Genomic DNA, 15,082 nt, shown 5'->3' with positions numbered 1-15,082 from the left:
GTCCATTGTGTCCTGACTCTTCGCATTCCAGTCATGTGCAAGGCACATGCATCATTTCACGGGATGCTTAGTCGTGAGCTACCCACGAAAACAGTTTTAGTCTTCATGCCTTGAGTCTTCATATTCTCTCTCTCTCACACAACCCTTATAATGAAATCCCACAAATAATACAGGGTATAAAAGATTAAATATAATTACAATCAAATTTGGTACTAAATAAAAGCCAGCAAAATATATAGTTGTAAACTACAACTTTACAATATTGGTATCAAAGCAGGTGCACTAGCTGTAGTTTAATTACCTTAGTGTGATCCTTGACTCTGTTTGAGATGGACCAGTCTCAATCTTTAAATGTTCCACCATATTTTGATGGTAGCAACTATGCCTTTTGAAAAGTCCGAATGAGGGCATTCTTGTGTTCAATTAATGATACTATTTGGAATGCAGTAGATGTAGGATGGACTAGGCCGAAGGCTGCTAAATTCACTTAGGATAAGGCAGCACTTGTGGCAGCTAACGCTAACAGTAAAGTTTTGAATGCAATTTTTTGTGGTGTTTCTTCAGATGAGTTTCATATGATTTCTCACATAATAGTTGCCAAGAAAGTGTGTGAGATATTGGAGACCACTTATGAAGGCACGAAGAAGGTGAAGGATATTAAGCTGCAGATGCTAACCACTCGATTTGAAGAGCTGAAAATGAGTGAAGACAAGTCATTCGACTCATTCTATAGCAAGCTGAATGAGGTGGTTATTGGCAAGTTCAACTTGGGTGAAAGGACGGAGGACTCTAAGATAGTGAGGAAAATCCTTTGATCATTACCGGAGAGCTTCCGAGCAAAAGTCACAGCTATAGAGGAAAGTAAAGATTTGGATGAGATCAAAATCCAAGAACTCATTAAATCTCTCCAAACATATGAGTTGGGACTGCCTTCTCATAATTCAAGCAAATCTCTTGCTTTTAAAATCATCACCGAGAGAATGGATGATTCCTCCGAAGGAGATGATATGGAGAAGAAGGTAGCAATCCTAGCAAAGAGCTTCTAAAAATTTATGAAGATGAAGAGCAGTGGGAAACTATTCAGTAGAGGGAAGTTTTCATCCTCCAAAGGTGATAGGAAGGAGTTTAAGAAGAAAGATGGGAAGGATTCTTAATCCCCTCAAGACATTGCGTGTTATGAATGCAATGGCCATGGACATCTTAAGAAGGAGTGTCCTAACTATCTAAGAGGGAAGGGCAAGGTGTATGACACTACTCTTAGTGATTCAAACTCCTCTAATTCAGATTCAGATGAAAGCTGTGACAGAGAAGGAAATTTTTTTGCATTCGTGACTATTGCATCCGTGGAATATTCAGATGATTTGAGTGTGCTAGTGGAAGAGTTTAGTGAGCACACTGAATTGGAGTCACTAGGGATTGTAGAGGAATCTAATGATAAGAAAGATGAAGGAACAATGGGACTACAAGAGACATACAATTCCCTCCTTGAGAAGACCAGTGAATATGCAAAAGTGGCTAAGGCAGCCATTAAAAAGATAAAGAGAGCAGAACAAGATTATAAAAGTCTTATAGTGCAATACAAAGAGACCAAATGTGAAATGGAGACGCTAAATGGAGAGTTAATTGAAGCTTATTCAAAGATCAAATTTCTTGAGCTTGAGGTGGTTTAAGCCAATGCCTGATGAAATACTTGCTCATCAAAAACCTTTCTTCGACAAAAGCGGATTGGGATACATCGGAGAGAGCATTTTGGCTACCAATATATCCAGGGAATTGAAGTTTGTGAAAGCCAAGGAACTGATGGTAGCTACCACTGCTGTTGAGAAAGTGAATGTGGAAAAGAAGAGGAATGTGAATGACCAACAAATGCTGATAAAGCCTCGTAACCAATCAGTGGTCAAACCTGAAGTTAAAGGGAAATCGCTTCCAAAATCACAAAGAGGTCCAAGAACAAAACATTTCTGCCATCATTGTGGAATTCAAGAACACACCAGACCTAACTGTCATAAGCTTAGAGCACTGAAGAATGCAAGTGCTCAAAGGTCAAGAGGACTAAGAAATGACAAAAGGAATTGGGCTGTTGAGCAATCAAAAGGTCAAGAAGGTGATCCTGGAATGAAGGATGTAATGAAGATGATTGATGCCTTCACCACTTGTTTGGCAAGCTTTAACAGAAGGTTTGAAAGCCACAACACTTGTACCCAATCCTATAGAGATATTACCCCAAACGCACGTGACGTGTAGGTGAAGAAGGGTACTCATGCATAAGTATTACAACATGTCTATGCATTAATACTTCCGATGTTTAGGGTCATATGTTCATGCATCATGACATGCATAATTCAATTTGTGTCAATTGCTTCTGGTTTATAGCATGTTTCTTTTACAAGTTTTGGTTTGTACCTATTTTTGTTGATCTTACTTTACTTGTTCTGTTTTTTAGTGTGTTCAAAAATTCAAAAACCCATAAAAATTGAAAAATCTTCAAAAAGTTTGATCGCTTGTGTTGTATTTATCACATGTGAGTTTGGCCTAGTACCTTTGTACTAATGGCGTAGTGTATTTACGAGCTTAGCTTGTTATGTATGCACATATATCTGTGTAGAAGAAATCTTGAAAACTATGTGTGATTGTTGTAGATAAATCTTCAAGCTTGTCATGAATGATTGGTCAATAGTCTTGTTGGTCTTGATACTTGTATAGACTTGTGCCTATATATCTTCCCACTTTACTTTTATGTTTTTGCAATAGAGTTCACCAAATGTAAATCCCCAAATGAAAAGAGATAATGAGCTGCAAAATCCTGTCGCATATGTATGGTGCTCAAAAAGCCAAAGGCTAACTCTCAATGTTGAAATATCTAAAATTTCAAGCACTGATCTCAAAAAGAGATGTATTATCCAAAAAGGATCAAATGTTATGATCTATGCAGAAACCAATTGAAAATCTTCTAAGTTTTGTAATCATTCTCTTGTGGGAGGTCATATATGTTCATTTTTATAATTAAGATAGTCCATTTGACTTAGTATCAGTTATGTATGACTTGAATGAATTGATCATTGAAACTTTACTTTGGTCTAAGGACTATTCCACATTTGATACTCACCCACAACACACAAGACTTTGATTCAATTAATGCTTATCTCATTTGTGTGATTGTACATGTTCAAATGTGATGTGTATGCTTAATTACTTGTCGATTAGACTCAAAAGGATTTTTGAGTGTTTTATATGTTTTTGAAAGTGATTTTATACTTTTGTGTTTTTAGTTTTTGTTCAAAATGCATTTTTGTGTTTTTCTTCAAAAATTGGTTCAGAGGCAGTTTCGTGAGAATCTCGTGACTTAGAGCTTCCCGCAAAACCAGCTCAAGGGAAATAAATTTTTTTTTTTAGTTTCATACAGAGAGTCTTGCGACTGTCTCGTGAGTATTTTGCGATTAGACCCTTCTCGTGAAATATTTTTTAGGCAAAAACTGGAAATTTTTCAATTTCATACAAAAGCTATCTCAACTGTCTTGTGACATTTTCGCGACTACAAGCTTCTTGCGAAAGCTTTTGTGCTTCAGTGGTGCCTTTCACGACTAATATCGCAACTGCCTAACTCGTGAAAAACGTATGTTTTCAGTTTTATAAGGTAGATGTGACAGTTTTTCAAACACTCTCTATTTTCCCTTACCTTGTCTTTCTCGAACTACACTCAACCCAAAACTTATTTTCACTTAAACCCCATCATTTTCAAGAGTGTTTTTTGCAAAATCAGCATTAAGGTATGTTTTCTAAAACATTCTTTTCATTTTTGTCTTAGATTATGCAGAAATTAACTTAGGTTTTCAAAATTTGGGGATTTTTGAAAAAGGGTTGGGATTTTTAATTTTAAGCAAAATTTCTTCAAGTCTTTGATTGGGTTGAGTCCCATTTGGTTTGTGTGTATCTGTGTTGGCCCCTTGTAGCAATCTAAACATGTATTAAGACAAATTTTGTTGTGTTCATGCATTGTTTATTGGTGTTATGCATTGTTGCATGCTATGTGTTTAACAGAATGTCCATGTGACGTCTTTGTGTTGTAATGGACTCAAACGAGTTTCATTGCTTGGGTTACTCTTGATTGAACATGGTTGACATGTTTTGGTCAATGGGTGTGAGTTTTTACACACTTTTCCCAATTTTTGCCTCAATGCCATGCCATGCATCACTTAGGCACACACTAGGCACCCACTAGGCACATCTCATGCACCACCTGTTGCACACACATGCATAGCACATGCATAAACATGCATAGTTGCTTTTTATTTGCATTTTGCTAATGTTCACATATCTTAGCATTTTTAGCATGATGTTTTGAGTTTGTTATGCTCTGTTTTAAGTATTGTTACCTTGGTTTTGGACTAACTTGAATCTAATCAAGTTTTGTGGTCCGTTTTGTGTTGGTTGCACTTTTTTCCTTTATTTGTCTTCCGTGTCTTTGTGTAGATGTATCATCGTTAGTAAAGAACCTGTGATTGATCTTACATCATCACTAGTGTAAAAAAGGACACGACATTCGTCTGAAGTCTCAAACAACGAGAGATTCAAGACTCCCCTAGACTCTCAGACCTTCTCCAGCATTTTTCAGGACGCCCCCACTGTGGTGGAGCATATTGTCCAATTTGACACCTTAGGATCCTCATTTATCCCTAAGATTTTCGCAAACAAGGATTGGCCTGATCTATTTGGAAACTTCGAGGATCCGAGTGCTGAACTAGTTAAGGAGTTTTACTCAAATGCAAGATTCACTGGAGTTTAACTAAACTGCTGGGTTCGAGGAAAAGAGTTCATCACTCCGGATTACCTTGCAAAGCTTCTTCATATCACTTGACTTGCAAATGTGGACATCTCTCCATACGATGACAGACTTCCTCTAGTGTATGATATTCTTCATATTCTTGGAGCTGAACATGAAGTCTAAACAAAAGACACATCTATTGGAACAGCAAAGTTCAAACCTGAACTAAAGACTCTCACCTTTATCATGTTCTTCAATTTATACCCACTGTCTAACACAGGATTCATCAATCTTGGACGGGCATAGTTCTTGTGTGATCTCATCACAGGAACTCCGATTGATATTTGTGCCCATATCTTCCAGACTATAGGGAAAACGACAACACGATCAGTAGCACGACTGTGTCTTCCTTTTTGCAGTCTTCTTATGAAAATCATGTTACGTAAAGGTGGTCATCCACCAAGAGATGGAAAGATCTTAGTTCGTCATTGCTCAATAGCTATATCCTCTCTTCAAAAGAGCAAAAGTCACTCTTCTGCTGAGCGGAAAAAGCAAAATCTGTCCACAACATCAAAGAGTGAATCTGTTCAACATGTCACTCACTCAGGTCATGGATCAGCTGCTCATACTACCCTTAGACATACCGAGTCTAAATCTTCTCACATTCTTGAGTCTTCAAATGTTAGCACTCAGTTAGGACAATCTAGCTCTCACGCCGACCGGTTTACTATTTTGGTTGAAAGTTTGCATGAGCGTGTTTCAGGACTTGCAAATGTCATCCACTCCACAAACAATCAGGTTCAAATGCAGCTTATTGCCATTGAGACATAGCTAGATGAGATTCAATGCAAGTTAGAGGAGAGCCTTTATCTATTCGTGCCAAAAAGGGGGAGAGCAAACTTTGTGTATAGATTGGACAATAGCATACAATAAGGGGGAAAGCATCACAAGAAGGGAAGTGTGCAGAGTGAAAGGGGGAGTTTTTGTGAGCTCAAAGGAAAAAGAAAAAGCTAACGCACAAGATTATACCTTCTGTTTACAATTTTTATTGCTTTCTTTTAAAGCTTAAGTACTTTGTTTTATATTTCAGTTTATATTCAGTATTTGTGTTTATCTCAATGCTTTGTAGCATTTTTTTTAGTACTTTTAGATGTTGATTATATATCTTGAGTACCTCACTCTTGTACTCTAGTAGGATATTATTTCCTAAATGCAAATACTTCGTGTATTTTGCATTGGTTGATTGTTGGACATGCAATTAATCCTTGTGATTGATCTTAATTGCATAGTGTGTCCGGATGAGCATTTACTAGCTAAATGTTCATTGTAGTCATTCTCTAATGACTGTTATTATTTGATCAAGATATGCTTACATGTTTTATAGTGTTTACAAACTTGATCGCAATTTACTTGCTCATGTATGTACCATGTATTCAACTTGTCATAAGCTTAATGAAAGTTTTGTTTGTGTGCAAGTATTTCAAGTTATAGGTATATACGTGCAAGTGCTTTACAGCTTCTACATTAGGTGTGAGTGAGTTTTGCCATTGTTCCCATACTCACGTCTAAGTCTAGAGTCTGTTTTAGAGGTTTTGTCACGGAATAGCCAAAGGGGGAGATTGTAAAGTTGTAATTTACAACTTTACAAGTCTCATGCACTAAAGGCATGAGATATCATCTCTTACTTGGTGTAGGCTTGGTCCATTTTTCAAACAAACTAATTACAAAACGAAACAATAACTAATTACAAAAACATGAGTGGTCAATTTTTCAATCTCAACTGAATAAATTTTTCAAACAAACTCAAGCACACTCCAATACAAGTCAAGGTACTTGATTTTCGTAAAAGACTCTCCAAAACCAATCAGCAAAACTACAAAGATAAAAAGCAAAACTCCCACAATTGAATTAAAAACTGTTTCAGAAATTTAAGCAGTTTGATTACAAAAACAATTATTAAAAAAAAAAAAAATGAACACCCTTTTATATATCTGTTTTGTTGCTGAGAACTTGTAGGCAAACTCTATTTTTCATCTAGACTAAACACCCCCTTAATTCAACCACTCATTAAGATTTTATATTTAGGAAACAAACCTATGTACTCAGAACTCAGAAGTGCACACAATGAATAACAAAATTACACCTACGAACTCTTCCAAGTGCCCTGCCATGTAATTTACATGAATTGATTTGGTTCATGAAAATATCACATGCATGAGTCAAGCCAGAAACGAAATGGCATTGACTTCAAAGTCAATAAATTAAGTTGACCAGAATTGCCGACAAATCGACGCGTTTTGAATCTTCTGATGGATATGTTCTTAAAAATCGCTGGTTTTTTTAACGAATTAAATTAATTATGATTGGATTATTGGGAGTCTAAATTTTTTGTCATTGTTTACTTCATTCTATACTCTATTAATAAAAATTTGCCACATATTCACATAATTAATTAAATACTACTTAACGACTTATTAATATTATTATTAATTAATGATAATATTTAATTAATTAGGTAAATATGTAATAAATTTTTATTGGTAGAATATAGACCGGAGAAAAAAAAAAAAAAAAAAAAAGCAAAAGAGGACAAAAGTAATCGTGGAGACACAGCTAGCTTCAAGGCAATTGCTTATGGGTCTCTCATATTTACTTTAATTTTTTTCCCAATCAATTAGGCTGTTTATATTGAAAACACGGTTGCTTAACCAATTCTTAGCCTTGAATGAAAATATTGCCTTTTGCACTTTTCAAAAATTGAGAATCCTGGTGTTCATTTTATAATTAAAAAAAATTAATTAAATCAATTATAATATTTCTATTAGAAAACTTGGAATTACACCCTTTTTTTGTTATTGACACTGCAAAACCATGTTTTCGAAGGCTAACCAAGAAGGCAAAAAACAAAAACCTACGTCATGCATGACATAGATCTAAGGAAAAGAAGTAAAGAACCTTCAAAAGCATGGAATTCCTTGCCAAACTCTATCATTTTCAGATGTTCTCTTTACTTTTTGCCTTGTATCAAATAAAAAATTTTAAAAAAAAGTCAGCAAAGGCAGCAAGTCTTGACTTTGCTATATTTATGTTCAAACTAAGCAACAACTGTAGCCCATTCCCAAATTCTATAACCATTGAAGACCACTTTAACTCACCAAATAATAGCCCAACCGAACCGCAAAACAGAGCTTCTGTAATCTTTACAAAAAAACCATGTCCACCACCAAGTCCAAGACCAACCTCCACATCGTTGCTTATCCTTTTCCATCCGCAGGCCACATCATCCCCCTCCTAGATCTCACCCACCTGTTACTCACCCGCGGCCTAAACGTTACCGTTTTGGTCACCCCCAGCAACGTCCACTTACTTGAACCATACCTCTCAACCCACCCATCTTCTCTCAAACACTTGGTTCTCCCAGCACTAGTCCCAGATATCAAACCTTCTCCTCCACATAAGAGATTCCTCGCTATCGTGCGCGCCTTGCGTGACCTTCACTATCCTTTCCTACTCCAATGGTTCCAGTCTCACCCTTCACCACCTGTGGCTATTATATCTGATTTTTTGCTCGGCTGGACCCACCACCTTGCCTGTGAGCTTAAAGTGCCACGTCTCTGCTTCTCACCCTCTGGTGCTTTTGGGATGTCCGTAGCTTTTTCAACGTGCCGTGACCCGCCCAAAAACAATGATCCCGGTGAGGATATCAATTTCCTAATTTCATTTCCTAATGTCCCGAATTCCCCGACGTACCCTTGGTGGCAGATTGAGAATTTCCCCGATCTTGAAGCTGACCCAGATTGGGAATTTCACAGAAACAGCATGCTGGCCAATTTGGAGAGTTGGGGAATAGTGTTTAACTCGTTCGCCAGTTTGGAGAGTGTGTACTTTGACCATTTGAAGAGGGAGGTTGGGCACAATCGAGTGTGGGCGGTAGGACCTGTATTGCCACTTGAAGGTGATTTGATTGGATCGGCTACTAGAGGTGGGGCTAGCTCTTTGCCATGTCACAAGCTTATGACGTGGCTGGATGCTCGTCCTGACAACTCTGTTGTTTACGTGTGCTTTGGAAGCCGTGCTGTGTTGACAAGTAAGCAATTAAAAGTTCTTGCAACAGCGTTGGAGTGTAGTGGGGTCCATTTTATTTTGTGCGCGAGGGTGCCTGATGATCAAGGTTTGATTCTCAATGGGTTCAAAGATCGTGTGGGCGATAGGGGATTAGTGATCAAGGGGTGGGCCCCCCAAGTGGCTATACTAAAGCATCGAGCCGTAGGTTCATTCTTGACTCATTGTGGGTGGAACTCAGTGTTGGAAGGGCTTATCTCGGGAGTTGTAATGTTGACATGGCCAATGAGTACAGAGCAGTTTACTAATGCCTTGTTGTTGGTCGACCAATTAGACATGGCAATTAGAGCTGGCGAAGGCACTGAAAATATTCCTGACTCTAATGAGTTGGCTCGATTATTGGTAGTTTCACTTGACAAAAGTAAGCCCCAAAATGTCCGAGCCAAAGAGTTGAGTGATGCGGCCTTGAGCGCGGCCAAGGGAGGAAGCTCCGACAAAGATTTGGATGAATTGATCAAACAATTAGCTGACATCAAAAAATTAGAGTGAATCCAAATTATGTAATCATAGTAGCATTTTTTATGGTTTTACTCACTCACATATATCTATTCAGGATTTTTGCCTTTGGTTGCATTAATGATTGAGATCACTGATCACATATATGATGAAATATTAGTGATTAATTTGAATCTTATCATTTTTACGCTAAAACTTACTTACAAAATAATGAGTACTCATTTCATATGCTTTATTTTCTAGTATAATGTTCTACATTTTGTTTAATTCTTGTTATGACAAATGGTTAGTATTGAAGAGAAGAAGACAAAAGCATAATTTTGTTGGAGCAAGTTCAAGATTTGAGCTCTCCTCTGTTTTCCTCTTTCGTTCAATAAAGTCTTTATTCAAATTATATATATATATATATATATATATATGTGTGTGTGCGTGTGTGTGTGTGTGTGTGTGGGTGTGTGTGTGTGTGTGTGTGCGCGCGCACACACTCAATTATTAGACCCATCAAAGTCGGCTAATTGGTAGCTGAAACAAATTTGGATTTGTACTCCTTGATATGTGCGGCAAAGAAGTTGTCCTGTCCCATCTTTTAAGGAAGTTTCATGTTCTTATATTTTGAGTTCTTGCAATCGAGCTATCTAGGACTTAAGCCGGGTGAGAAAGAAGCTATTTGGTTGGAAGGTTACCCTCATTTTTCTTCCTCATGGTAGAAACTGAGATTTCTTGAAATAAATTTTTTTTTCCATCATTTCCTTAAAAGGGGGACAGTAGACACCTCATTTTGTACCCGGTAAATAAACTTTAGTCCCCGGTTCTAGTGATGAGCTTGACATGTCTACAAAAGGTAATTGAAGTTATTTTGATAGTTTGGAAGTAATCACAACTCAAAAGTACTTAAATCGCTTTGAAAATAATGCTGAAAAATGACTTTTGCTCATTGTTTTGACCATAACTTTTGATCCCAAAAGCATTTTTGAGTGAGGTTTATTTCATTGGAAATCAGATATCCTTGACTTCAATTTGAACACAAATTTTGCCTAATTTGGACTTAAATTGAGTGAGTTATGACTGTTTGAAATTAGGTCATCAAATATGTCAGAATTAGGGTTTCTGGGGATGCATGCGTACCATGCACAAACTTGCGTACGCAGAACCCATTCCAGAACCTTAGAACTTTAGTTTTTAGGGCCCTATTTGATGGGGCCTGGCCCCAAGACCCTTTGGAATGTCCAAAACCCTAAAAATAAGCCTAAAAACCCTAGATTAAACCTATAAATACATCCTTATGCCTCCAAACTAAAACCCTAATTGGAGAAAGTTTATTTTTGCCTCCATATTCTCTAAAAACTCTATTTCATCTTCTCTAAAATCACATACAGACCTGGGCACACGTTTTTTAATCATCAAAAAACCTCTCTTTAGTTAGTTTTAAGGCAGAAACTTGTTCTAAATTGATTTCCTCAAAACCTTTTCAAAACTAACCTTTTTATTTTGAGTTGTGATTACCTATGAACTATTTAATCCTTTTATTTCCTTGATATCTCTTTGAATCTTGTTGTGTAGGCACTGAGGGGCCGGTTAAAATATCAATCAAGTTATGTTCCATAAGCAAGGTGAGTCTCTCTTCATGGCTTTTTCCTTGATTTAGATTATTTTTGTGTTCTTGTTGTTCTTAATTTTATTTATGTGTTATATTTTCTTATAAATATGATTTGATTTGTTTGTGTTCGATTTGTTGTGTCTCATCATGTTTTGATTAATGAGTTGAATGATTGGATATATTGATGAACATGTCTTGATGTGTTGCTCTTGTTTGTTATTAGATCCAATACATGTTTAAGAATAGTTTTTGGTGACTTTGATTAATATGCCATATTATTCCCTTGGCTGGCTTCGCGGTGTGATACTCACAGCTGATGGTGATAAATAAAATAGAAGTAAAGACCTTAACATGAAGACTTTGGTCAAACTCAGCGACTATAAGGATATTGGAAGTAGCGCATTTGAGTAGCTAGCAGACATCATATCGGAAATTTTGTATACAAAACTCCTTATCATTTCAACTTCAATCAATAGAAGTCTCGGTTTTGTGTTGATTTGGTGGAATTTTGTGCTTAACTCTTCAAGAACAATCATTTTAAAGAACCAGAGAAGAGATTTGTCTCAATTTTATTTATTTTATCTTCTAGTAAAGAAAATTTTCATACCTAATGTTCTAAGAATTTTTTCTACATTTTTGTCTTTGTAATTTTGATTTCTCTCTTGTTAAAGAACCATTAGCCTTTTTATCATCACACATATGGAATATTGGGCATAACTTTCCAAAAAAATATCATTTTAAATGATATAGGATGCGTATAACTATTTTTCTATATTATGTAAATAAAAAGATTCAAAGAATTCCTTGAAATAAAATATATTTTTTAATTTTCATTTTATTTATATACATAATATTAAACATATGATTTAGAGCCTTTGTATAAGACTTGACTTAAAGAAAAATCATTGAAATTTCAAAGAGCAACAATTTGATTTGCCTCTTTGAAATCTAATATGTAATGAACAAAATTTTACAAAGAGGAAAAACAAAATGAAAGAGGGTATGAGTATAAATATTATACTAGGAGTTTATAAGCCTTACCTAGGAAGGCAAAGAAGCTTGAAAAGATGAGTGATGAAGACTAAAAAGAAATGGATGAGAAAGCAATCAATTCAATTCATCTAAATGTCTTTGAATAAGAAAGAATCTGATCAACAAATTGTGCATGAAAAAGCAATTTTATTACTTGTAACAAAAAATACATTTAAAAACTACCCCAAAAAAGAAGAATAATACAATGTGCTTTTAAACAACTCTTAAAGTTCAAATATATGAGTATAAATCCAAACCTCATGTACATAATGCCAATTGGCCAATAAATATAAAACTATTAGAAGACCATCCAATCCCAAAATCACTAAGCTTCTTTTCTTGCTCACAACACAACATCAAAACTCCTAAAACTTGCTATCTTTCACAATCTGAAACTGAAGGGGAAAAAGGGGGGGTGAGTTGACAACTCAATAAGTAACCAAAATCCTAATAAGTTCTGATGGGACTGACGAAATCAATTACAGACGAGCTCAATAGGACAGACGAGATCAGCCTGAAAGGACGAGTACCCACTTCACTGACAAAGGTAAACATTTCATTCAATGCTACCAATAACACCCTGGACGGTTACAAAGCCAACTGTATAGACCGTTGGGAGCAAATTAAAGCAACATTATGAGGCAACAAACGTTACCCACAAGGGCATTAAAACCACCATAACTGCCCCAACGACTAGAAGCTGTAACAACATATATAAAGCCCTCACATTGCCAAGAACAAGGTACATACACACTCAAATAGATACTAAGAGGTTTCTTTGATTCCATTACATTATATTGCTCATTCTTAAAAAACTCCTTATACTGACTTTGGCATTGGAGGCGTTGTGGTAGGCACAACACTGGTGACCACTTTTGAGAGTACATTCATACAGGCTGGAGATTGCTCCCGTCTGCACACTCTGACTAACGAATTCACGCTTCATCAGTTTGATGCTGTTTGTGGGGACGACATTTTCATCTTCAATCTCGAAAAAGTAGTTTCCAATCAACAATTACTATCAGATAGAGTCCAATCAAGATTCCACACCCTTAGTTCAGCAAGTTCAGGCTCTCGCAGCCACAGTTGAAGAACTGACCAGACAAAACCAGGAAATGAAGCTATGGCTTCAGCAGGAGGAGAATCGGTCTAAAGGGAACCAGGATGACGAGGGAGATAGCCACAGAAGAAGTGACCATCAAAGGCCTACTACTCCAACCGAGCACAACTCGGATCTTCTCCAAGAGATAAGGAGGGAGATGGACGAACTTAGGAACGCCATCAAGGAGAAAACAGAACGGAGTGTAGATCGAATGGTCAGGGCAACGGATTCACCATTCACCACAACGGTCCTTGAATGCCTAGTGTCGTCAAAATTTCGGTTGCCCCAACTTGAACCGTTCGATGGGCTAAGGGACCCTCAGGATCATCTTAACACCTTCAAAACGACACTAGGGCTCCAGCAGCCCCCAGACAAAATACTGTGTTGTTCCTTCCCAACCACTCTCAAAGGAGCTACAAGGGAATGGTTCACAAAGTTGCCAACATCATCCATTGACAACTTTGAGCAGTTGAGCAACGCCTTCCTACATCACTTCATTGGAGGAAAACGCCCTAAGAGGACCGTGGACCATTTACTTACCATCAGGCAGGGAGAGAAGGAAACCCTAAGGTCATACGTGAAACGCTTTACTCGCGAGACACTAGAGGTAGATGAAGCTGACGATGAGGTGCAACTGACGACCTTCAAGGTAAGGTTGAAATCCAGAGAGTTCGTTACGTCACTCGCAAAGAATCCCCCAAAAATGATGGCCGAGATGCTCCTTAAAGCACAGAAGTACATGAACGCTGAAGACGCATTAGCAGCCATCAAGGGTGTAGAGAGACCAGAGGACAAAGAAAGGAAAGATGACGATCGTAGAGGGCAAAAGCAGGAGCACCCAAATCATCAGACCAATGACAGGAGTAGGAGGAAAGATGATAAAGGTCCGCAAACGGTAAAATTTACCCCTCTTATTATGCCTGTTGATAAAATTTTAACACAGATTAAGGACGAACACTACCTTAAATGGCCGCAACCATTGCACTCGTCTCTTAACATCCACGATAAGAATAAGTACTATCGATTTCACAAGGATCATGGCCATTACACCGAAGATTGTCGAGACCTCAAAGAGCAAATAGAAGAGTTAATACAGAAGGGGAAGCTGCAGAAGTTTGTGAAGAAAGGGGAGTATAGTAAGTTCCAGGACGAAAACAAAGGCCAACATGAGTCCTCATCCAAGGGCAGTGACCGTCGATTCCAACCTCCTCAAAATGTGATCGAGGAAATACAGACGATCGCAGGAAGGCCCATCGCAGAAGGATCATTCAAGTCCCTTAAGAAAGCATATCAATGACAGATGAACAGCGACCACACGACACCCCCGTTGAAGCACAGACGAACCGATCAGGACATAATTTTCAACGAAAGAGATGCTAGGGGAGTGAAGCAGCCTCACAACGACCCCTTAGTCATAATGCTTACCATAGAAGGATTCAACACAAAAAGGATCCTCGTGGACAATGGTAGCTCCCCTAATATCATCTACTTCCCTGCATTCCAACAACTGAAACTGGATCCAAAAAGACTGCGTCCATTTGATTCCCCCCTCGTCAGTTTCAGTGGTGACAAGGTATACCCCAAAAGCATAGTGACATTGACGGTGATGGTGGGAACCTACCTGAAGCAGTTGACCTGTCATCTAGACTTCTTGGTGGTAGATTGCCCCTCATCCTACAATGTAATCATCAGAAGGCCAGCACTCAACAAATGGAAAGCATCCACGTCTACCTACTGCCTAAAGGTAAAATTCCCAACGGAGAACGGTGTTGGTGAAGTTAAAGGAGATCAAGTTTTAGCTCGAGAATGCTACCAGGCCGTCATGGCCGCAAGGGAGAACTATACATGGACAATCGAAGAAACGAAGAAAGAAAAGGTGGAGGCCCTAGAGACAGTAGAGTTGGCCGAATGAGAATCAAATAAGATGACCAGGATAGGGACGACTCTAAGTCCCAAGATGAGAACGAAGCTGGTCCAATTTCTTAAAGAAAACCTAGACGTCTTTGCCTGG

General features: G+C 37.7%; 2 protein-coding genes across 2 annotated transcripts; both read left to right on the top strand.

The window, feature by feature from the left end:
• Window positions 1–7,666: 7,666 nt before the first annotated feature.
• On the top strand, window positions 7,667–9,461 carry LOC112011641 (flavonol 3-O-glucosyltransferase UGT89B1). Its single transcript, XM_024044007.2, has one exon. It carries the CDS (start codon window positions 7,976–7,978, stop codon window positions 9,371–9,373), a length of 1,398 nt encoding a protein of 465 aa, XP_023899775.2. The 5' UTR covers window positions 7,667–7,975; the 3' UTR covers window positions 9,374–9,461.
• A 3,623-nt stretch (window positions 9,462–13,084) lies between these two features.
• LOC136063784 (uncharacterized) lies at window positions 13,085–14,368 on the top strand. The gene has a single exon (XM_065764672.1). It carries the CDS (start codon window positions 13,085–13,087, stop codon window positions 14,366–14,368), a length of 1,284 nt encoding a protein of 427 aa, XP_065620744.1.
• The last annotated feature ends 714 nt before the right edge of the window (window positions 14,369–15,082 follow it).

Source organism: Quercus suber, unplaced genomic scaffold, assembly GCF_002906115.3.
Source record: "Quercus suber isolate HL8 unplaced genomic scaffold, Cork oak 2.0 scaffold_577, whole genome shotgun sequence".
Lineage (NCBI taxonomy): Eukaryota > Viridiplantae > Streptophyta > Magnoliopsida > Fagales > Fagaceae > Quercus > Quercus suber.
Note: the sequence above shows the minus strand (reverse complement) of the source record. Positions and strands in the feature narration are given on the sequence as shown.